This window comes from Pantherophis guttatus, chromosome 2 (assembly GCF_059756535.1).
Source record: "Pantherophis guttatus breed Tessera chromosome 2, ASM5975653v1, whole genome shotgun sequence".
NCBI lineage: Eukaryota > Metazoa > Chordata > Lepidosauria > Squamata > Colubridae > Pantherophis > Pantherophis guttatus.
The window spans coordinates 3,027,548-3,052,800 of record NC_142064.1 but is presented as its reverse complement, the minus strand read 5'-3'; the positions used below and the strand labels follow the sequence as shown (position 1 = coordinate 3,052,800).

Sequence of the window (25,253 nt, the reverse complement as noted above, 5' to 3'; positions counted from 1 at the left end):
GACTCAAATCATCTTCTGATGACAGACAACTTTTAACTCATGTGGATCCCCTTGACCTAACCAACCTTTAAGCTGTATGTCATTAGAATGTTCCTTTCTTCTGACAACTTAGAGGCCTCCTAGAGGTACCAAAAGGATTTTGGCTGAGTTTGTACTTTTTCCAACCGGATGCATTGCTTTTTAGAATAGAGTGAATAGAAAGTTATCCAGTGGTCATCTATCAGAGCCCGCTTCATTTACATTAGAGTCGACCTTGAGCCTGGTAAGAATTGAACTCGCAGTAATTGCAGGCAGCTGGATGTTAAATGCTACCTTAGGAGGCATTAGCCTCCTACGCCACTCAGGCTCCTGAGTGGCGTATATGTTTTAGTCTCCAGGCCCCTAATCATTCTAGTTGCTCTTCTCTGGGACTTTTTCCAAAGTTTCTTCAAAATTTCTTGAAAGTCAGTATGACAGGTCCTGCTTCCATTCCTGTTACAAGGAGGAGGAGGACTGTGGGATCGGTGCTCTCTGAGCTTGGTTGTTTTTTACAGACATTTCATGACCCAACTAGGTAACATCATCAGTGCTACAAGGTAGTGGGTCTCGCAGGGAGGAGGAGGAGGACTGTGGGTGGCCTCTGAGCTTCATTGTTAAACCCAGTCATAGATTTATCACTCAGTCAAGATAAAGGGTGATAAGTCCTAGAGTTTGGACAGAAGGAGCCAAAACAAAAAAAACTTGCAGGAAAGCTTCTAGCTCATTCTTCATCCAAGCTTGCCACTGCTGTCTTAATCCTTAATTAAGGGGCAGAGCAACTCAAAAGCAGCCTGAGGAAGAGCTGCAGACCCTTAATTGATCCAACGTCTGGGATCACCAGGTAAGCGACGAGCGCTTAGCATTCAGGGCGTGTCGGCCCTTGCAGTGGTGCAGAAACACAGCAGTTGGTGCTGGGATTATGAGCCCTGATGATACAATCCAGAGGGGCTGTTAAAGGAATTTACGGTGGTGGTGGTGGGGAGGCAGAAGCTTGTTATGCTAATGGGTATCTCAGCGCAGGAAGGAAGGGGGGTGGATTTGCTAAAAGGACTCAGGTGCAGCTAAATTCACTTTCAATAGGATTTTTCAGCATGGCTCTATTAAACTCCACGAAAGGATGCAAAAGCTTTCTTAACAGATAGGATGAAAGTTTGCTCTCCTACCTATATTTAATATATAGGAGTAAGAATAAAGAATGGGATGGGACGGAACAGAACAGAACAGAACAGAATAGAGCTGGAAGGGACCTTGGAGGTCTTCTAGTCCAACCCCTTGCTCAGGCAGAAAACCCTGTACCACTTCAGACAAATGGTTATCCAATCTCTTCTTAAAAACTTCCAGTGTTGGAGCATTCATAACTTCTCCTTAGTTCTAAGTTGCTTCTCTCCTTAATTAGTTTCTTAAGGAAATTACTGAGGGAAAGTGGTCCGGAGCTTAACCAGACCCCTTGGTGAGTTGTTGCACACTGTGTAAGTGAGTAATAAACTGACTTGAACTAACAATCGCCTCGCCAGCGTGACTCAGATCAGAACACAATGGGAGAAGCCAGATTCACTTAACAACTGTGGCAAAAAGGACGTAAAATAGGTCACAACTCACTTAACAGCTTCCTCATTTAGTAACGGAAATTTGGGGCTCCGTTGTGGTTGCAAGTCAAGGACTACCTGTATTAGGCCTGCTGATGTGCTTGGTTCCAAAACGACATCTTGCAAAGCTCTCTCTCTCTTAAGAGTCTTTATAGGTGGTCCTCCACATACGACCACAATGGAGCCCAAAGCTTAGGTTGCTAAGCAAGACATTTGTTAAGCTACTTTTGCCCCATTTTACGACTTTTACAATCGCCAAGAGTCAGACACGACTGAATGGATAACCCCCTCCTCCTCCTCCTCCTCATGCAGACCTTTGGGCAAGGATGCCTCCCTGGAGGAAATCAAGATCGCATTTCCTGGAAGGGGTAACACAGCTCCTAGGTCCGTGATGGCGAAACTGTGGCACGCGGAGCCATATCTGTGATCACGCGAGCATTGCCCTAGCTCAGCTCCAGCGCATATGCACGCACTGGCCAGCTGATTTTTCAGGCCTTCCGGGCCCACCGGAAGTCGGGAAATGGGCCGTTTCCAACTTCCGGAGGCCCTTTGGTAGGTGGGGAAGGCTGTTTTAGCCCTCCCCAGGCTCCGAGAAAGCCTCTGGAGCCTGGGGAGGGTGAAAAATGGGCCTCCTGTGCCCACCATGCCATTGCGTGCCAAAAGCGGGGGAGCACAAGGGGGTCATGTGTGCATGTGCGGGGGGGGCGGGGCACATTGAATTATGGGTGTGAGCACGCATGTGTGTGACACCCCCCCCCACACACACACATTCCCCATGCTTTTGGCACACAACAGCAAAAAGGTTAGCCATCACTGTCCTAGGCCCATCATCTCTGGATAGTCACACCTCTAGCTTTTCTTAGCTCTGTCACCCCATGCTTTCCGCTCCAGCCAGATTTCTTTTTTTTTTTTTTAAACAAACTTTATTAAACATAAAAAGGTAAAATCATACAAAATACATTTATATACAAAACAATAAAACAGTAAAAAACAATACAAAACCAAACGAACAGACTAAATATCTATAACTATATATCTGTCTTCTTAAGTTTTCGCGGGTGTGTATATACAAAAAATTAAAATCTCGGGTGTTTTCCCGCGTCATGTTAAATAAATTAGTTAAAATGTTTAAAATTCTGGTTAAAATCCCAGCTTAAAATCTTCCACAAATCCTTACAGAGCACTCTGCAAGGTCCTTTAAAATCTTAGCTAAAATTTATTTATTTATTTTATTTATTTTATCATATTTATATACCGCCCTACTCCCAGAGGACTCAGGGCGGTGAACAGCCAAGATAAAAATACAAATAACATACAAAAGTTAAAAGCTATTAAAAATAGATTAAATAATTTGGGCTCAAAAACAAATTTAAAAACATCCAATTTATGTAAAACATTTAAAACCCAATTTAAAAGGGAGAGTTAGGCCAGACCAGCTTGTTGGAATAAAAATCCTACCAGTACCTTAAAAGTTTTTCTTTCTAGCAACGTTTCGACAGGCTCACAACCCTGTCATCTTCATATCTATATATATGTATAAAGAAAGTGACTTATTATATCATTTATTTATTTATTTATTATTCAAATTTCTATACCGCCCTTCTCCTTTCGGACTCAGGGCGGTGAACAGCCAAAAAAAAAAATTTATCTTGTTTATTTATTTATTTATTTATTTATTTTTCAAAATTTATATGCCGCCCTTCTCCTGTAGGACTCAGGGCGGCTCACAAGATAAAAACAATACAACAATGCAATACTAAAATTAATCAATTAAAAAATCCCCAAACGATTAAAAAGTCTTGCAACAGATCAGGGAATTTGCTGAAAAAGCCATGTTTTCAGCTCGGCGCGGAAAGTGCGGAGGTCAGGGGCCGTCCGGAGCCCGGTGGGTAACCCATTCCAGAGGGTCGGTGCGGCCGCAGAGAATGCCCTCATCCTGGGGGTCGCCAGCCGACATTGCCTGGCCGACGGCACCCGGAGGAGGGCAGCCCTATGTGAGTGCACTGGGCGGTGGGAGGCCAGTAGGAGGTGGTCCTGCAAGTACCCCGGGCCCATGCCATGAAGGGCATCTTGTTGAAGGTGCCTGTTTGTTAATTTTATTTTCATACGAGCTTTTACATTTGCTCTCTCTCTCTTTTTTTTTTTTTTGACTTATCCAGTCATACCATCTATTCCAGCCAGATTTCAATTGCTGGCCGGCATGGAAAAAGGCACGGAAGGAGCTTACACAAGTGACATTTGAAGTCATTTGGGCGTGGGACTTAGAGACGCAGCCGAGAGAGTCCAGCCTCTGAAATATGTACCCAGCGAAGACCTCGGTTGAAAACAGAGCCAGAGTTTGCTCAGCTGCTGCTGGAGTTGCTGGAGGGTGGAGGGGTTGGCTTAGAGCAAGAGCGGGGAGCAAGAGAAAGAAAGGGAGGGAGAGAGAGAGGGAGAAGAGGGGGGGCACGGTGGCACAGTGATTAGAATGCAGCATTGCAGGATGACTCTGCCCACAGTCTGGAGTTCAATCTTGATGGAGCTCAGGGTTGACTCAGCCTTCCCTCCTTCCGAGGTGAGTAAAATGAGGACCCAGATTGTTGGGGGCAAGAGGCTGACTCTGTAAATCGCTTAGAGAGGGCTGTAAAAGCACTGTGAAGAGGTATATAAGTGTGATTGCTAAATTCTCTCTTTCTATCATCCATCCATCCATCCATTCATCTCTCTCTCTCTCTCTCTCTCTCTCTCTCTCTCTCTCTCTCTCTCTCTCTCTCCCTCCTTCCCTCCCTCCCTCCTTCCCTCCCTACCACTCTCTCTCTCTCTCATCTATGTCTGAGTGACGGCAGCACAGTGGTTAGAATGCAGTACTGCAGGCAAACTCTGCCCACTGCCAGCAGTTCGATCCTGACTGACTCAGCCTTTCCTCCTTCTGTGGGTAAAACGAGGACCCAGATTGTTGGGGGCAAAAGGCTGACTCTGTAAACCGCTTAGAGAGGGCTGTAAAGCACTGTGAAGCGGTATATAAATCTAAGTTCTATTGCTAAGTTCTGTCTATCTATCATCCATCCATCCATCCATATTTACTTACCTACCTACCTACATACTTAGCTACCTAGCTAGCTTTGAGTGGTGGTGGTGCAGTGCTTAGAATGCAGTATTGCATTCTGCCAACTGTCAGGAGTTCAATCCTGACCGGCTCAAGGTTGACTCCGCCTTCCAGCCTTCCAAGCATGGTAAAGCGAAGACTCAGATCGTTGTGAGCAAGAGGATGACTCTATGGAGAGGGCTGTAAAGCAGGGGTGAAATGCTCCCGGTTCGAACCGGATCGCCTGATCCGGTAGCGATGGTGGCGGGTGGTTCGGAGAACTGGTAGCAAAAATCCCTGCCCCCCCCACCATGCCCAGCTGAGCCGCGCGATCATCAGAGGCTTTTTTTTTTTACTTTTAAAAGCATTTTTTCTTCCACCTCTTCCGACGAAAAAATGCTTTTAAAAGTTAAAAAAAAAAAGCCTCTGATGATCGCGCGGCTCAGCTGGGATCGTCAGAGGCTTTTCAAAGCATTTTTTTCTGCAATCTCTTGGCCGAAGAGATGGTAAAAAATAATGCTTTGAAAAGTCTCTGACGATCCCAGCTGAGTTGCCTGATCGGCAGAGAGGCTTTTCAAAGCATTAGAAAAAATGCTTTGAAAAGTTTTTTAAAAAAACAGTTGGCCACGCCCACCCATCACATAACCCCCCCCCCCACCAAGCCACACCCACAGAACCAGTAGTAACACATTTTACATTTCACCCCTGCTGTAAAGCACTGTAAAGCGGTATATAAGTCTTAAGTGCTGTTGCTACCTTAAACAAAACAGGAGCCTTCTGTCCTTCTGCAGATGGTCCTCAGCTTTACAACCGTTTGTTTGGAGTTACAACGGCCCTGAAAAAAGACTGATGGCTGTTTTTCACACGACCACAACAGCCTCCCCGGGGTCACACAATCAAACTTCAGACGGTTGCAGTGTCCTGCAGTCACGTGATCCCCTTTTCTGACCTTCTGATAAGCAATGGGGAAGCCGGATTCACTTAACAACCGTCTTAGCAACTTCACACTTGCGCTGATTCGCTTAACAACGGCGGCAAGAAAGGTTGCAAAATGGGGCAAGACTCACCTAACTGTCTCACTTAGCAACACAAATTTGGGACTCGATGGTAAGTCGAAGACTGCCTGCGTAACAGAACTCACGTTTCCCATCCCCTTTTTTAAGCACAAAACAAAGTGATGCCTTAGCATTTATTTGCTTTATTTGTTAGATTTAAATCCAACCTATTTAGGAGCTGCTCCCTCCTCCCATTTCCCCTCAATAATGACAACCTTAAAAAAAAAAATTCAAAAAACAAAACAAAACAATGACAACCTTGTGAGGTAGGCTGGCTGAGAGAGAGAGAGAGAGAGAGAGAGAGAGAGAGAGAGAAAGGAATTGGGCCAGAGTCATCCAGGAAGTTTTGGGGGTCAAGATGGATCAGAGAGGGTCTCCTTATTCTCATTTTAAGGCCTTAATGCATCTCTCTGCTCTCCAATCTGAAAATTAGTAACCGAACAACAGAGTTGGAAGGGACCTTGGAGGTCTTCTAGTCCAACCCCTTGCTTAAGAGGTTGGCTGTCCGATCTCTTCTTAAAAACCACCAGTGATGGAGCACCACAACTTCTGAAGGCAAGCTGTTCCACTGATTAGTTAACAGAGTAACAGAGTTGGAAGGGACCTTGGAGGTCTTCTAGTCCAACCCCCTGCTCGAGCAGGAGACAAATGGCTGTCCGGTCTCTTCTTTAAAACGTCCAGTGTTGGAGCATTCACAACTTCTGAAGGCAAGTCAATTTTTAATGGGCAATGAGATCAACCACAGAGGATCAAATTCATAGAAATGTCATTCTATGGACTGAATTACTGATACCACTGCATTAATGGACAGAATTATTTAGCTGAGTCAGGCTGATCTTAAATATATTTCAGCAGGGCTGAATCTGGTTAAGACTTGGATAGAAAACCAGCAGAGAAATTCCGGAGCTGGGACAGAAAAGCATCTCAAAAGGTAGCAGTTGCAAATCATTTTCCGCACTGTAGCTAAGATTGGACTGAAAAGTTTCCAGTCCATGATAAAAACTCCCCTTCCCCCCCCCTTTCAAATGTGCATTTGCATTTGGGGGGGAAAAAATTGCTGCATTTCAAAAATTCCCAGACCAGGGACCAAACGCAACTTTAAATATTTAAAGAAAAGCAAATTATTAATTTTAGTCAGCTTGCCCCGAAAGACGAGGTCAGCAAATCTTTAAACATCTGTGAGGTTATTTACCGTCATTTCCATAATGAAGAAAGGATGAATATTCAGTTCAATAATTCCAGATGATCTATTGTGTTTGGGGGGAGGGGGGAGAAGAGAGAAAGAAACGTGAGTTGAATGTTAAGCCTTTGCAAACAGGCCTGGCCACAGAGCAGATCAACCCGGCTTGGAAATCTTGTGGTTACTTTCTAAAGGACAATTCTGAAGGCCACCAGATCTCCGATCACCACAAGAGTTATTATGGATGAGTCAGAAACCAAGACAATAACAAGCCGAGCAAAAATCTGGTGACCTGCCAATTGATATAAGGAAGAAATAAGTGGAGGAGGGATATAAAACAGAGAAGCCCTCTATTTATAGATTAACATAGTTGGAAGGGACCTTGTAGGTCATTTAGTCCTGCCCTGGACTGCTGCTGGTCCATGCCATGGTTCTTCTCGTCTCTTTAGGCAGGGCCTTGGAGATGGACCGATGTCGAGCAAATGGATCTGAACATACTTCATCCAAACAAGAGAAACGTACATTTTCCAAAGCACCAGAAGGCAAGCCAAGAAGCGATGGATGGAAAGCAACCCTGGAATTAAGGAGAGACTTCCTAACAATTAACCTGGGGGACTGCTTGTCTCCAGAAGGTGTAAAATTACTTTTACTCCAGAAATAAAAGATGTCTTCCAGGACTGACAGGTGTTTCATCACTGGAGGTTTTTAAGAAAGGATTGGACTACCATTTGTCTGAAATGGTAGGGTTTCCTCATTTCTGCCTGAGCTTGAGGTTGGACTAGAAGACCTCCAAGGTCCCTTCCGACTCTGGTATTCCATTATTCTCTTAATTGATCAGAGCAACAGCTTGCCTTCAGATGCTGTGGGTGCTCCATCACTGTGTTGTGACCTAGACTTCCTGAGTCATTAAACATACGACTAGTCCCAAAAACATCTTTTATTGCAACAGCTGTGAATTACGTTCATTCACAGCTGAGTCCCAATTAGTTGCAAAAAGTCCTTCGGGATAATCACCCACCTTTATCTCCCTCGACACGCTGCCAAAGACCTACTTGGCAAAGCCACACGGAGTCCAGAATCAAACAGAGATGCCGACTGGGAACAGAATTAACAACGTTGCTTTCCTGCAAAGGGCCCACGTGCCTTTGCTCCTCTTTTAAGCCTTATGGGAGGGGCCAATCATCTCCAGGCCTTACTCCTGAGTCGTCCCTTTTCTTTTAACTGTTCTTGCCTTCTGGCAGCTCTGTGCATGTGCACACTAGGAACAGGCTCCTGTTTCTCTGCCTCTCTGCTGTCTGACTCTGGAGGCTCCGGAGTCCGTGCATCAGTCCCAGATGGCCCTGGAACCATCTCTGCCTCCGACGCAGAGCCCTCGTCCGAGCCTTCCCCAGACTCCAGGACTGGCCCATGTTCCTCCCCAGCCTCCTCACTGTCCAACTCCGCTGCCAGCTCCACAGGCTGCTGGCGGACCACAACACACTGGAGGTTTTCAAAAAGTGATTGGACAACCATTTGTCTGAAATTGTACAGGATCTCCTGCTTAAGGGTTGGATTAGAAGACCTCCAACTCTGTTATTCTGTATTCTGAGGACAGACTCTGGAAGGTCAGACTGTCGCCTCGAGACACCGTCTACAGTTTCCTACAGAATTCAAAGAAGTGAGTGAGTGGTTTTTTCGCCCTCCCTCTGGGCAGCTGGATTTGCTGCCTGTGTGTCTCACACTTCCAAGAGGAAAAGTGATGGAATCTGGAAGCCTTAATTTCGCTCACACTACTCTCCTTATTTGCAGGGAGTTTCAAAAAACCGGAAGGGCAAAAATAGACGCGCTTGTCTATCGTGTCACAACTCTACTACTACCAGAGAATAAGGAGTGTGTCAGAGACTCCCACGGGCAGCCTGCCAGATGACAACATGCGAGGAATGCAGAAATTAAATGCCTTGACGGTTAGTCAAGGCATTTAATTGATTTTTAAGTGTTAAGTCCAGCTGCATAGGAACAAATGACTCAATAACCCCGGCCCACTCCAGCCTTCAGCTTAAATTAGCCGCCTCAGAAAAGCAGAGTTGGAAGGGAACTTGGAGGTCTTCTAGTCCAACCCTCTGTACAGGCAGGAGACCCTGTACCGTTCCAGACAAATGGTTATCTGGTCTCTTCTTGAAAATCTCCCATGATGGAGCACCCATAACCATAGTGGAATTCCAATTTTTTTTACTACCGGTTCTGTGGGTGTGGCTTGGTGGACGTGGCTTGGTGGGTGTGGTATGGCTTGGTGGGCGAGGTTTGGCTTGGTGGGTGTGGCTTGGTGGGCGTGGTTTGGCTTGGTGGGCGTGGTTTGATGTGGTGGGCATGGCAGGGGAAGGATATTGCAAAATCTCCATTCCCACCCCACTCTGGGGCCAGCCAGAGGTGGTATTTGCCGGTTCTCCGAACTGCTCAAAATTTCCGCTACCGGTTCTCCAGAACCTGTCAGAACCTGCTGGATTTCACCCCTGTTCTGGAGGCAAGCCGTTCCACTGATTGATTCTTGTAACTGTCAGAAAGTTTCCCCTTAATTCTCTGTTGCTTCTCTCCTTGATTAATCAATCAATCAGAATAGAGCTGGAAGGGAACTTGGAGGTCTTCTAGTCCAGCCCCCTGCTCATGCAGGAGACCCTATCCATCCCATTTCAGACAAGTCTCTTCTTAAAAACCTCCCGTGATGGAGCGCCCACAATTTCAGGTGGCAAGCAGTTCCACTGGTTAATTGTCCTCACTGTTAGGAAGTTTCTTCTCAATTTCAGGTTGCTTCTCTCTTGAATGTGTTCGAAACCAGGCCGGGGGAGAAAGGGGCAAGTGCACATATGTGAAATTCCCCTCGTACAAGTGGCAGGCAAGTGCACACTTGTGTGCACACCTCCATTCGTGCAAGCGCAAGTGCCCTCCACTCAACCACCCTCCTTCGCGCGTGAGCACAAATGCCAGCCCCTCGTGCCAGCGGAGCTTTGCATGCGAGTACATGCACTGTCTGCTCGTGCATGAAGCTCCATTCACGTGTGGGGGGTGCCCATGTGCACCGTTTGCACAAATGGAGCTGTGTGTGTGCATGGGCGCCTGCCACTCACACGCCCCCTACACCCCTTGCGCCAGGCTGGGCCACCGAGCTGGAAAGGTTGGGGATATCTGCCCTACGCAACATTTCTTCATCCGGCCTTCCAAGGCTCATTCCCATGTACTATTTGATTAGGGGACTGGAGGCTAAAACATACGATGAACGGTTGCAGGAACCGGACCTGGCTAGTCTAGTGAAGAGAAGGACCAGGGGAGACAGGATACCAATCTTGAAATATTTGAGGGGCTGCCACAGAGAGGAGGAAAGGGGCCAAGCTGTTTTCCAAAGCACCTGAAGGCCAGACAAGGAACAATGGATGGAAACTGATCAAGGAGAGATTCAATCTGGGAATAAGGAGAAATTTCCTGACAGTGAGAACAATCAACCGATGGAACTGAAGTTGCCTTCAGAAGTTGTGGGAGCTTCATCACTGGAGGCTTTCAAGAAGAGACTGAACTGCCCTCTGACAGAAATGGTATAAAGTCTTCTGCTTGGGCAGGGGGTTGGACTAGATGACCTACAAGGTTCCTTCCAACTCTGTTATTCTATTCTATTTTATTCTATCCTTCCTTCCTTGCTTGCCCTCGCCCGCTCGCTGTCTTTCTCTCTCTTTCTGAAAGGTTGTAAGGTCTCCTTTGGTGGGGGTTGGACTAGATGACCTACAAGGTCCATTCCAACTCTGTTAATTTTTATTTTTATTTTTATTTTATTTTTTAAAATTTGATTTATATGCCGCCCTTCTCCGGAGACTCAGGGCGGCTTACAGTGTGCTAAGCAATAGCCTTCATACTTTTGTATATTTACACAAAGTCATCTTATTGCCCCCACAAACTGGGTCCTCAATTTACCTACCTTAGAAAGGATAAAAGGCTGAGTCGACCTTGAGCCTGGGGAGATTCGAACTTACTAATTGCAGACAGCTGGAGTTAAATTACACTGCATTAGGCTGCTGAGCTATCCAGGCTCCTTAATCTGTTAAACCATTACAGAGATGCGTGTGAAATTTCTCTAGACCTCCACGACGGAGGGAAGAGAGAAGCATAGCTCTGTATTTTCAGCTTTGTGGAGGTTGTGTTGATTGAGCCCTCTGGTCCACAGTTCCTCCTGTGTGAAGATTTATTCCAGCCTGAAGTTTCCGCAGGAAGATTTATTACCAACTCTCCACTGGCGGGAAAAGGCGGGGCATCCGGGGACGATTTTCCTACGTTGCTGAAAATCGATCTTACCCTTCCCAGAATGACAAGCAAGGGGAAGGGCTTTTCAGACAGGACTCCTGAGCAAAGCTCCAGACAAATTAGATCAGGAGGGAGAAAGGGCAGAGTTTACGCTAGCAAGAGCCACTGAGGTGAGATAAAGGAGATTTTTGTGGTTTCACCATTTCCAGATTGCTGCTCGGGACCCGTTGCCATCCCTCCGAGGGGTCCCCGAGAGTCCAATTGTCAACTCTGAAGCTATTCAAGGTGCTGGTTGTCACCTTTAAACCCTTCATGGCTTGGGACCAGGGGATCTGAGGGACCGTCTCTTGCCGGTCACATCCACCCAACCCACCAGAGCAGGGAGGCAGGGATGTTGCGGGTCCCATCCCGGTGGGAGATATACCTGGTGGGACCCAGAAGTAGGGCCTTCTCTGTGGTGGCTCCCTCTCTCTGGAACATCATCACCTCAGAGATTAGAATGGCCCCCACTCTAACACCTTCCAAAAGGCACTGAAGTTCTGGTTCTGCCAGCGGGCGTGGGGAACCCACAGCGGGATGGAGCCCATTAAATGTCTCGTGTGATGTGTTGTTGCCGGGGCAGGGGTTGGGAGTTGTGGGGTGATTTTTTTATAATGTAGCATATTAATTTATTTGATTCTTTTTGTTAGTTTTTATTGTTTTAAATGTGGTCTTTTATTCTGTAAGCTGCCTTGAGTTGCCATGGGCGAATAGGCGGTGTTGTGACCCAGGCCCAAGTAGATAGTATTAGACGCAAACAGTTCCAAAACAAACAGACTCTATTAGAACAGCTGAGAATTAACTCATTCTCAGCGTAGTCCAAACTAAATAAAAAAAAATTCTTCATAACACAAATTCTCCAGTCTAATCACCAACCTTGGTATAATTAGGCAAACTGCCAAAGGCTTTTCTTGGCAAAAGTTAAGAAGCAGAAGACGCCAACAAGAGATAAGTGCAGCAAGACAAAAACAAGTCTATCAACGTTGTTTTCCGACAAAGAGCCCAAGAATCGTTGCTAGTCTTTTAAGCCTTATGGGAGGGGCCAATCATCTCCTGGCCTTACTCCCGAGTCGTCCTCTTTGCTTTAGCTGCTCTTGGTATTCTGGCAGCTCTTCTCATGTGTGCACTAGGAACAGGCTCCTTCTGTTCCTCTGCGTTCCTCTGCCTCTCTACTGTCAGCCTCTGGAGGCTCCAGAGTCCACACATCACTCCCGATGGCCCTGGCCCCATCTCTGCTTCCGACCCATAGCCCTCATCCGGCCTTCCCCAGCCTCCAGTACTGGCCCCTGTTCTTCCTCAGCCTTATCGCTGTGCGACTCCACTGCCAGCTCCGCAGGCTACTGGTGGACCACAACAGGCGGCAATATAAATTCAATAAATAAATAAATAAATAAATAAAAACAATTCGAAAGCAAGTGGTAACGTTTACAAACCATCAGCATTGACATGATCCCCATCGGTCAATTGCAAAAGGTGGCTTTACTTGGAAAAGCTTACATCCGGAGACAAGACCTTTAACACCACCAAACATTCACGTCTGCCTTGGGAAGGACTGGACGGGTTGATAAAAAGGCTCTAAAAATCTGTCCAGCTGTGACACAAACCATAATAATAATAAACAGTGGACCACTTGCCAGAAGATCGCCCCAACTGACTACAAGCAACGGCGTGACAAAGTAACAACAATAGTGCATTGGAAGATCTGCAAGAAATATTATTTGCCTGCCAGCAAGAACTGGTGGGATCATAAAATAGAGAAAGTCGTAGAAAATGAAGACGTTAAATTGCTCTGAGACTGTTTTGCCCCAGCTACGGACCCCAAAGAACGCAGCACACCCAAAGTCCGTACAAACCTTAGTTTACTAATTAAGGACTACTAATGAGCTTTCTTAGTAGTTGTTCGAACACAAGTACAATAAATCAGTCTTTTCTGAACAAGAGCTGTTAATTTAAATTCATTAACAGCCAACAAGAATCCAAAGAATAATAACTCAATTCTGAGGCACAGTATTTCAGATAACCGTAATCTTACTGTGGTTGGCAGAATGCCCAGAAGCAATTTGCACGACAACTGACAAGAGAGAAGCAAGAGCTGAATCAAACGTTTCTGAAATCAACACGCGAAGGAATATGAACAAAGTTGTTTCCTGCAAATTGCATCAGTCGTTGTCCTTCCTTAAATAGGCTAGGGGAGTGGCCAATTAGCCCCAAGCCTTACTCTCGAGGAGCCACTCCTGCCTTTTAACAGCTCTGCGCACTCGTGCATCGAGAAGAGGCTCCTCCTCCTCTTCCTCTACACCCATGGAAGCTTCTGGAGGTTCTGAAGGCCCTGGCTGAATCCCCGCCTCTGGCACCACATCTTCTCCAGCCTCCTCACTGTCCGACTTGAGCGCCAGCTGCATAGGCTGCTGGCGCAATACCGAACCAGTCTCCTTGCTGTCAGAATCAGCAACTAACTGCACAGGCCGCTGACGGGCCACAACAGTGACTTTAGAGTTCAAACGGACAGGCACCTGACACGTAACACATGGAGTAGGATTCGTATCTTAATACCATTTTTTTTTGAAAATGGAGATTAAAAATGAAACCAGAACTTTTCCTTTTGGGTTTAATGGAAAAAGAGCTAGAGAAAAAAATTGGAACTTTGTCACTATATATGTTGACAGCAGCAAGACTCTTGTATGCACAAAGATGGAAGGAGACTTCGATTCCCACCATGGACGAATGGTTGCAGAAGTTGATGGAGTTGGCTGAAATGGCAAAACTGACCACTTTGATTAAAGAAAAGAATATAAGTGCTTTTGTTTTCACATGGAGACCGCTGCTGAACTTCTGTTGTGACCTAGGCTTCCTGAGTCAGTAAAACACACGAGCAGTCCCAAAAACCTGTTTTATTTTAACAGCTGTGAATTCTATTCATTCACAGATGAGTCCCAAAGAGTTGTAAAGAGTCCTTCGGGATAAGGCTGATAATCACCCACTTTTATCTCCCTTGACACGCTGCCAAAGGCCTAATTGGCAAAGTCACACGGAGTCCAGAATCAAACAAAGCTTCAGGCTTTAAACCGACCAGAATTAACAAAGTTGCTTCCTGCAAAGTCTCATGTCCCGTTAGCTTCTCTTTTAAGCCTTATGGGAGGGGCCAATCATCTCCAGGCCTTACTCTTGAGTCGTCCCTTTTGTTTTAACTGTTCTTGCCTTGTGGCAGCTCTGCGCATGCAGGCGTCCCCTGCTCCTCTGCCTTGCTGAGGTCTGATTCTGGAGGCTTCGGAGGCAGCACGTACCTCCCAGATGGCCATTTCTCTGCCTCTGACGCAGAGCCCTCGTCCGAGCCTTTCCCAGACTCCAGGACTGGCCCATGTTCCTCCCCAGACTCCTCACTGTCCGACTCTGCTGCCAGCTCCACAGGCTGCTGATGGACCACAACAACTTCGTGCTTAATATGGAGAAGAATGAAACTGTGATTTTGGGTTTAACAGATTGGACTGACAGATCTTTATAGCAATGGCTTGCTTATATTATTAGGAAAAAGGAAAAAGTGATGATTTAATGTTGATGCCTTATTTTACAGTAACAGAGAAAGTCGGAAGTCAATGCTTCTCTTTCTTTTCTTTCTTTCTTTCTTTCTTTCTTTCTTTCTTTCTTTCTTTCTTTCTTTCTTTATCATCTTATCTTATCTTATCTTATCTTATCTTATCTTATCTTATCTTATCTTATCTTATCTTATCTTATCTTATCTTATCTTATCTTTCCTCACTTCTCCTTCCCCTTCCCTTCCCCATTCCTTTCCTATTTACTTTGTACTATGTCTTTTATATTACTTTATAACTCAATAAATAAAGATTTGTTGATAAAAAAGACCAAAAAGGCTGGATAGTGGATGTGGCAGAATAGAAGAGAAAGAACTACAGAAGATCACAAAATAGAAAATAGAAATAAAACAACTGTGACCAAAGAAAGCAAAGCGATCACCAATAGTCATAGGCTCCTTGGGTGCAGTCCCAAAACATCTGGAGCATCACAGGAACACCCTCAGCCCTAACAGTCAATTGCAAAAGGCAGCTTTACTTGGAAAAGCTAACATCTGGAGACCTTTAACACCATCAAACGTTCACATCTGCTTATCCCAGGTCCTTGGAAAGGACTCGATAGGTGGATAAAAATGTCAAATTCAGTCTGAACTCTGACTCTACGATGAACCGTAATAATAGAGCCCCATTTGAACACCACTGGAATTGACAAAATCCCCATCGGTCAATTGCAGAAGGCAGCTTTAGTTGGAACAGCTTACATCCAACCACAATCTTTAACACCATCAAAGGACATAGCAATATTAATCTTTCGGCACTTGACTTTGGTACGGGAAATATTGAAATGAGGTGCATAGCTTGGGGAATATGATGGTCTTGGACCCCTCTAGTGTCGTCCTTGCTCTCCCTTGAACCTCTAAGATCCCTCTCGCCTTCTTCACCTGTTGGAATCCTGGGGTTTATCACATGCTGGAGCCACCTCTTACCTTCCCATCGGTGGTTACAGCCGCAAAGACGGTGGAAGAATAAGGCGCCCAAGCCACGTCACCAACTGCAGAATTCAGGTCGTAGATAAACATGGGTGTCCTGCAAACAGAAGATCCAACAGGTCAGGTGGAGCTGCAGGATTTTCTCCTGCCCAGGGAGGGGATAGCTTCTACAGGGCCAAGGGAGGTCCAAATAAGCATGGCCCTGGCAGAAAACTAGATCAGGCACCCAAGGAAAGCTGGTTGTAGAGAGAAAGCCAAAAGCCAGAAAGAAAAGCAGGAAAGTTCAACTCAGCAGATGTTTTCCAGAAGCTAAAGCCATCAAGAAGCACCACTGAGAAGTTTCCTAAAAGGAGAACAAGCGATCCTCAAAAATCAAGATCACATGAGGTCCTAATACCACTTTATAAAGCCTTAGTAAGGCCACACCTAGAGTCCTGCATTCAGTTTTGGTCACCACACTATAAAAAAAGATGTTGGGACTCTAGAAAGAGTGCAGAGAAGAGCAACCAGGATGATTAGGAGACTGAAGGCTAAAATATACGATGAATGGTTGCAGGAACTGGGCAAGCTGCCTGAAAGCGGTTTCCGATGCTCTCGGTGATGGCAGAGCGGCAAAAAACTGTTTAAACCAGGGGTGAAATGCTCCCGGTTCGGACCGGATCGCCTGATCCGGTAGCGATTGAGGCGGGTGGTTCGGAGATGCAGTAGCAAAAATCCCTGCCCACCCCCCCATGCCCAACTGAGCTGCACAATCATCAGAGACTTTTTTTTTTACTTTTAAAAGCATTTTTTCTTCAACCTTTTCGGCTGAAAAAATGCTTTTAAAAGTTAAAAAAAAAAGGCTCTGATGATTGCGGGGCTCAGCTGGGATCATCAAAGGCTTTTGAAAGCATTTTTTTTACAACCTCTTCGCCGAAGAGGCGGTAGAAAAAATGGTTTTAAAAGTTAAAAAAAAAAAAAAAGAATTGGCCACGCCCACCCAATCACATTACCCTACCACCACCAAGCCACGCCCACAGAACCAGTAGTAACAAATTTTACATTTCACCATTGGTTTAAACTTTTGCGGCGGCGCTTCAAAGGGCCGCCCTACAGCTGATCAGTGGTAAAAGGCCGTGTGGTGGTAGACCGGAACACTCCAAAAAACAAATGGGTAGACCGGTACGGCTCTGCAAGCACTTAAAAGCCTGGTAGACCAATACCTCTGCTAAATCCTAAAGAACTGCTTGTCACATGACCATCAAACCACGCCCACAAAATAAGCCGCGCCCGCAGAACCGGTAGTAAAAAAATTTAGAGCCCACCCCTGGGCTGGAGGCACCTACTTGATGGTGTGATCCCAGATCTTCACGGTCCAGTCTGAGCTGCAGGAAATGAAGACCTTGGGGTGGAAGGGATTCCAGCTCACGGCGTCCACCGCCATGTGGTGAGCGTGGAAGATGTCCAGGAACTGACTCGAGTAGGTCTTGGAGCACTGCAAAGTCACAGGAAGGCGATTATCATTATCATTTGCGTACGGCAGAGGTCTTCAAACTTGGCAACTTTAAGGCTTGTTTAGTTTAGTTTAGTTTAGTTTAGTTTAGTTTAGTTGTATACCGCCCTACTCCCGAAGGACTCAGGGCGGTGAACAGCCAAATAATAAAATACATAGATACAAAAAATTTAAAAACCAGATAAAATCAAATTAAATCATTTTGGCCCAGACAGATTAAAACACCCCAATAATTTAAAAACAGATTAAAATTTACATATTTAAAAAAGGGAAGAGATTAGGCCAGGCCCGCCTGGTGAAATAGTAAGGTCTTTAGAGCGCGGCGGAAGGTGCGCAGATCCGGGATCCTCCGTATCTCCGGGGGGAGCTCATTCCAGATGGTGGGTGCCCCCACAGAGAAGGCCCTCCCCCTGGGGGCTGCCAGTCGACACTGTTTGGCTGACGGCACCCGGAGGAGCCCCTCTCTATGGGAGCGTACTGGCCAGTGGGAGGCTATTGGTGGTAGCAGGCGGTCCCGTAGATAACCAGGTCCTAAGCCATGGAGCGCTTTAAAGGTGGTAACCAAAACCTTGAAGCGCACCCGGAAGACCACCGGGAGCCAGTGCAGCTCGCGCAGGAGAGGTGTTACATGGGAGCGCCATGTCGCTCCCATTACCACCCGCGCGGCCGCACTCTGCGCCAGTTGGAGCCTCCGAGTGCTCCTCAAGGGGAGCCCCATGTAGAGAGCATTGCAATAGTCCAGGCGGGAGGTGACGAGGGCATGAGTGACCGTGCGTAACGAGCTGGCTGGAGAATTCTGGGAGTTGAAGTCCACAAGCCTTAAAGCTGCCAAGTTTGAAGATCTCTGCCATACGGCATCATCTGTCTTTGGCCTCACAGAGAGCTCTCGGCTTACGCACACAATTGAGCCCAACATTTCCACGGCTAAACAAGGCAGTTGTTAAGTGAATTCTGCCCCGTGATAGGGTCTTTTTTGCCATGGCTGTTAAGGATGTCGCTACAGTTGTTAAGCCAATCACACGGTCGATAAGCGAATCTGGCTTCCCGCGTTGACTTTGCTTGCCAGGCAAGCAACCAAAGTTTCGTCCCGTAATTGTGGGGATGTTGCAACGGTCAAAAAAGTGAGGACTGTAAAATTTGAAGGGTCGTTAAACAAGGGATTGTAAGTTGAGGTATACCTGTAATAATTATTATTTACTTTATTTATTAAACATGAAACTCAGTCAACTGAACATTTTAAAATGTATCATAAATACCATTGACTGGAGCTAATGGTTGATGGTTAATTGTTTTAAAAGTTGTTAAGGATATTGTTGTTGTGTTACCAACCAGCACAGTGTAGAGCACAGAGAAACGTTGCTGAGAGCAATGAATAAGAGATGTGCAAACTGGTTTATCAAAAGTTTACTTTATAGTGAAAAAACAATCTCATAGTCTTTAAATCAATCCACGTCTTTGCCAGTTAAATCAATCCAGTGATACAAAAATCTTCTACCACACAAACAGTAGTTGGTTAGAATAACAAACTCACTCTGGTAACAAACCACGATGGTAGCAGATCCATCCAACGATGATAGCACAATGATAGCAACTCCACACACAATGGTAGCATATCATCAACTGAATACGTTACAGTACCTTTCTTAAATACGTTTACAACAGTGATTATCTAATTACAGCATGACTCAGCCTTACAATGAATCAGCAGTAAAGCCTTAAAGTCACACAATACATATTCATATTAAAGTTACAGAACACATATATTGCCTGGACAACTTGTTAGGCTTGAACCATATCCTAACAAAAGTTTTAAAAAATAAAAAGTTGGGCACGCCAACCCAGTCACATGACCCCCACCACCACCAAGCCACGCTCACAGAACCGGTAGTAACAAATTTTACATTTTACCACTGGGCCAAGGCCACCCATCTGGCTTTCCTGGCTAAGGCAGGATTAGAACTCAGGGTCTCCTGGGGATGGTCCAAAGTCCCCCAGCCGGCTTTCATGCCTAAGGTGGAACTAGAACTCACCGCCTTCTGGTTTCTAGGCCAGGAAGCACCAAGCTGGCTCTTATTTATTTGATTTCCTCCAAGAGTTCAAGGCAGCATATAGGAGAAAGACCTTCTCCATAATATTACTGTAATGTTGAGAGCCGGTTTTTGAAAAGGAAGGGTGTGCTTTGAACCCAAGCCAGCCAGTGAATTTCTGTGGCTAAAAGTAGTCTTGAACCACACTCACATTCCTTCTAATCTATCACTTACCTAAAATAGCATTCAGCCAAACTGCAAAATCATTGCAGCTGCACTAAATCCTACTAATGGCACATATACAATCTCCAGCAGGGGTTGAAAAAAAGAAAAAAACAACTCATTGGTCCTCATTAAAATCTCCGTAGCATCATCATTAAACTATTTTGCAGATCAAAGAACCGAGGCTCAGAGAAATTATTCCACATGGGTACTAGATTTGTCCCACTGCCCTCCAAGGTACTGAAGAAGGAAATAGCAGGATTCCAGGATTTGAGGGGCTGCCACAAGGAAGAGGGGGTCAAATTATTCTCCAAAGCACCTGAAGGCAGGACAAGAAGCAATGGGTGGAAACTAATCAAGGAGAGAAGCAATTTAGAACTAAGGAGAAACTTCCTGACAGTGAGGACAATTAACTGGTGGAACAGCTTGCCACCAGAAGTTATGGGTGCTTAATCACTGGAGGCTTTTAAGATGAGATTGGACAGCCATTTACCCAGAATGGTATTATAGGGTCTCCTGCTTGAGCAAGGGGCTGGACTAGAAGACCTCCAAGGTCCCTTCCAGCTCTATTCTACTGAACCTTTTGGAATTGACTCCGCAGTGCTATTTGTAATAAACAAGCAAATAAAATAAAACCCAGGGTTGCCTCAGATGTTCAGGTGGCAGATCCTGGCTGTGAGCAAATTTGTTTCCTAGCTTAAGCTGGCAGCCCAGCTGAGTCTGATCTTGCCAAGGATTATTACGATACAAAAAAGATTCTGAGGCTCTAGAGAAAGCAGCCACCACGGTGAGAAGAGCTCTGGAGGCTACACGATACGATGAACGGTTGCAGGAACTGGGTATATCTACCCTCACAAAGAGAAGGTTTTTGGGGAGATCTGATAGCATCCTCCAAGGGTTTTCATATGGAAGTGGGGGTTGACTTATTCTCCAAAGCACCTGAGGGCAGGAGAAGAAACAAGGGAGGGAAACTCATCAAGGAGAGAAGCAACCTAGAACTAAGGAGAAGTTTCTTGACACTGAGAACAATTCACCAGTGGAACAGCTTGCCACCAGAAGTTGTGGGTGCTCCAACACTGGAAGTTTTTAGGAAGAGTTTGGATAATCATTTGTCTGAAATGGTATACGGCCATGATGGTTAACCTATGGCACGGGTGCCACAGGCACATGGAGCCATATCTGTGGGCACATGAGCGTTGCCTTAACTCAGCTCCAGCGTGCATGTACGCACCAGCCAGCTGATTTTTGCGCCTTTCGGGCCCACTGGAAGTGGGAAATGAGCCATTTCCGGCCTCCAGAGGGCCTCTGGGTGGGTGGGGAAGGCTGTTTTCATCCTCCCCAGGCTCCAAAGAAGCCTCTGGAGTCTGGGGAGGATGAAAAACAGGCCTAACGGGCCCACCATTAACCTTTTTGCCATCATGTGCCAAAAGCGGTGGTAGCACGGGGGGGGGGGGTGGTGTGCAGATGCGCAGGGTGTGTGGGGGGCATTGAATTATGGGCAGATGGGAACTAATGAAGGAGAGAAACAACCTGGAACTAAGGAGAAATTTCCTGACCGTGAGAACAATTAATCCTTGGAACGACTTGCCTCCAGAAGTTGTGGGTGCTCCATCACTGGAGCTTTTCAAGGAGAAACCAGGCAGCCATTTGTCCAGGATAGGATGAGGACTACTGCCTTGGGCAGGGAGGTTGGGCTAGATGACCTCCAAGGTCCCTTCCAGCCCTAGGATTTTGTGATTCTAACCAGGTCCAGCTGGGATTCCTGTAACCTTGCCTTGAAAGGTGGTTTGAGATGTCTATGGAGATTCTCCGTCATCCAGGTCATGGTTGTCCCAAGGGAGCTTTTTCAAGAGGCAACTGGACTTTCTGGTTTTTCTTGGAATGCGTTTCGCTTCTCATCCAAGACGCTTCTTCAGCTCTAAAGAGTGGATGGTGGGGAATGGAACAATCCAGTCAGAGCTGAAGAAGCTTCTTGGACGAGAGGCGAAACGTCTTCAAAGAAAAAAACCAGAAACTCCAGTTGCCTCTTGAAACGAAAGCAGCTTTGGGGATGGTTTGAGACCTCCAGCAGATTCAGAAGCAGATCGCCAGAGAAGGTTTCTGCCTCCCCCCTTTGCCAACTCATCCCCAAATAAAAATGCAAAAGCCTCTTTTCCTAAATGAACTCTCATCACCGTTAAGATTTATTACAGCTCAGCATGTTGGAAAACAGCAGGCTCCTTCCTTCTCTACCGAAAATAGCCAAAAGCACATTTTATGGGTTTTTTTTTTTGTTTTGGTTTTGTTTTGCTTTTGGACGGCAAATTAGGACGACTTCGCAATTCTTTCTTAAATCCTCGTGCCAAGGTTACTAAGAGGGCAACATCTCCCTTTGTCCTATCACCCAACCCGGCCTCAAGGCCCAGCTGATTTTTCAGTGGAGGAAACGAACAGTAAAAACTTTCTGGGCATCAATTGACAACGCTGGAATAGAGAACAACGAGTACAGGCAGTCCTTGACTTACGACAGTTCGTTTAGTGACGGTTTGAACTTACAACGGCTTTGCTTGTCCGAAGATCGCAAAAGGGGAAACACGACGTGACCCCGCTGCGACCGTCATAAATATGAATCAGTTGCCAAGCATCTTGCTTAACGCATTGTAAGCCGCCCTGAGTCTCCGGAGAAGGGCAGCATATAAATCAAATTTAAAAAAAAACAAAACTGAATTCTGATCATGTGACTACAGGGATACGGTAGATACAGGGATACTACGGTAGCCCAAAATCAGAAAAGCCAAGCTGGGGCCTTTTAAAAATAAAACCACGCTTAGTCAGGGAAGGCGCCTTCTGATTGACAGCCAGGGTGTTTATTAATACCCTATGGCAGTGATGGCGAACCTTTTGGCCGTCGCGTGCCAAAAGTGGGGGCAGCAGGGGGGGTTTGCACGTGTCTGTGCCCACACCCATAATTCAATGCGCCCTGCTCCCCCCCCCGCCTTCCCCTGCTTTTGGCACGCGATGGCACGGTGAGCCTGGGGAGGGCGAAAACTGCCTTCCCCACCTCCCTGGAGGCCCTCCGGAGGCTGGAAACGACCTGTTTCTCGACTTCCGGTAGCCCGGAAGGCCTGTTTTTCGTCCTCCCCAGGCTCCAGAAGCTTTCTAGGAGCCTGGGGAGGGCGAAAACTGCCTTCCTCATCTCCCTGGAGGCCCTCCAGAGGCTGGGAACAGCCCGTTTCCTGACTTCTGGAGGGCCCAGAAAGGCAGAAAATCATGCGTGCTGGAGCTGAGCTAGGACAACGCTCGCGTGCCCACAGATATGGCTCCGTGTGCCACCTGTGGCACGGGTGCCGTAAGTTCGCCATCACCGCCCTCTGGGTTGCAAGTGTTATTTAGAAGAGCCTTGGTGGCGCAGTGGACTAAAGCACTGTTAAGTAACACCAGCTGCCTGCAATTACTGCAAGTTCGAATCTCACCAGGCTCAAGGTTGACTCAGCCTTCCATCCTTCCGAGGTAGGTAAAATGAGGACCCGGATTGTGGGGACAATAAACTGACTTTGTATAAAAAAGAACACCGCTTGGGGGGGCCCAAAAGCCCTACTAAGCAGGTATATACAAAAGAATGAAGGCTATTGCTTAACGCCTTATAAGCCACCCTGAATCTCCGGAGAAGGGCGGCATATAAATCAAATTAAAAAAAAAACAATAACTGAATTCTGATCACGTGACTACAGGGATGGCAGTCGTTAAGTGTGAAAAATGATCCTAAAGTCACTTTTTTTTTCAAGTGCCGTCGTAACTTTGCAAACGGTCACTAAATGAAGGGCTGTAAGTCGAGGATTGCCTGTATCGACGTGTGGGTTGGACTGATAACGGCAGTGTGAGTTGAATGGGTTTGTGTTTGCTCTTAGTGATCGAGGCGCACTGGAGCAGCCGTAACTTTGGCTACACATCATAAGCAGTGGTGGGTTTCACATTGTTGCTACTGATTTTCCCCGCACATACATGCTCACTTTATGCTTGCGTGCGCCCAGTTCACATGCGTGCTTGCCTTCCTCACATGCGCCCGGCCTTCCGCGGATGCACTTTGCTCACACGCTGTTCCGCCCCAGCTACGGACCCCAAAGAACGCAGCACACACAAAGTCCGTACAAACCTTCGTTTACTAATTAAGGACTACTAAGGAGCTTTCTTAGTAGTTGTTCGAACACAAGTACAGTTTAAACCAGTCTTTTCTGAACAAGGGCTGTTAATTTAACTTCATTAACAGCCGACAAGAGCCCAAAGAATAACAACTCAGTTCTGAGGCACAGTCTTTCAGATAACCGTATTCTTACTGTGGTTGGCAGAATGCCCAGAAGCAATTTGCAGGAAAACTGACAAGAGAGAAACAAGAGCCGAATCAAGACGCGAACGAATGTGAACGAAGTTGTTTCCTGCAAATTTCCTCAGTCGTCGTCCTTCATTAAATAGGCTAAGGGAGTGGTCAATTAGCCGCAAGCCTTACTCTCGAGGAGCCACTCCTCCTGAGGAGCCACTCCTGCCTTTTAACAGCTCTGTCCACCCATGCATCGAGAAGAGGCTCCTCCTCCTCTTCCTCTTCACTTATGGGAGCTTCTGGAGGTTCTGAAGGCCTTGGCTGAATCCCGCCTCTGGCACCACATCTTCTCCAGCCTCCTCATTGTCTGACTCGAGCTGCTGGCGCAGCACCACACCAGCCTCCTCGCTGTTGGAATCAGCTACTAGCTGCACAGGCCGCTGACAGGCCACAACACACGCACTCCTTCTGCGCATGAGCCCGGCCTTAAAAACATGCCTAAATAGGATGGCATTAAGCCGGGGCAGGTGTCCACTACCGGTTGAGGCAAACTGGTCCGAACTGGCTGAATACCACCTCTGGTCGTAAGTCCCTTCGTCTAGTGCCGCTGTCATTTTGGAAGGTCACTGAGCAAACAGTTGTAAATCGAGGACTCTCTGTTCCTTAGAAGAGGGGTCTCCAACCTCGGCAGCTTTAAGACTTGTTGACTTCAACTCCCAGAATTCTTAAAGTTGCCAAGGTTGGAGTACCCCTGCCCTAGAAACTCTAGCTATACTACGGCTCCTGTTATTAATTAAAGGTTTCTCTCTCTTTTTGCAATCCAATCGCACAGCACAGCAGCGTCTGTTTGAGGCTGCACATGTTTTTTAACATGGAAACCATTCAGTTATCAAGAAGGGCCTGGTGTGATTAAGATAATGACTCCCGGGCTTCCAAAATGGACATTAACTGAGCAACTTCTGCTCTGGTGGAAATCTGTCATGTTCTAATGGTGCTGCAGCTAAAAATTAAGGCTTTGCTACGCAGAATTTTTTGAAAGCTTTCAAGGGCACTCTTATTTTCATTTAGGAACAGTTTATTTTATTTTATTTGTTTCCATTTCTATGCCGCCCTTCTCCAAATAGGACTCAGGGCGGTGAACAGCCAAAGTAGAAAAAACAGAACATACAAAATTTAAAAACAGTTTAAAATAATTAAATATTTTGGCCGTAAATTAAAACAACCCAATTTAAAATCAATTTAAAATTTAACTCAAGCCAGTTGGGCAAGTATATTGCAGGTAGACCTTGAGTTATGACCCTAATGGAGCCTGCCAATCTGAATCTGAATCTGAATCTGAATCTGAATCTGAATCTGAATCTGAATCTGAATCTGAATCTGAATCGAACTGGAAGGAACCTTCGAGGTCTTCTGGGAACAACCCCCTGTTCGAGCAGGAGACCCTATGCCATCTCAGACAAATGACAGTCTAGTCTCTTCTTAAAAACCTCCATT

The 25,253-nt window shown here is 46.3% G+C and overlaps 1 protein-coding gene across 2 annotated transcripts in view; it reads right to left on the bottom strand.

The window, feature by feature from the left end:
* DNAI1 (dynein axonemal intermediate chain 1) overlaps positions 1-25,253 on the bottom strand; it is a 168,968-nt gene that overhangs the window by 30,579 nt on the left and 113,136 nt on the right. For both annotated transcript variants that reach the window (XM_087885484.1, XM_087885485.1), the window contains 2 exons: positions 17,050-17,198; positions 15,722-15,821 (listed from right to left, as the gene is read on the bottom strand). In XM_087885484.1, the coding sequence (XP_087741610.1) occupies positions 15,722-15,821; positions 17,050-17,198 (249 nt within the window). The remainder of the gene's footprint in view (positions 1-15,721; positions 15,822-17,049; positions 17,199-25,253) is intronic.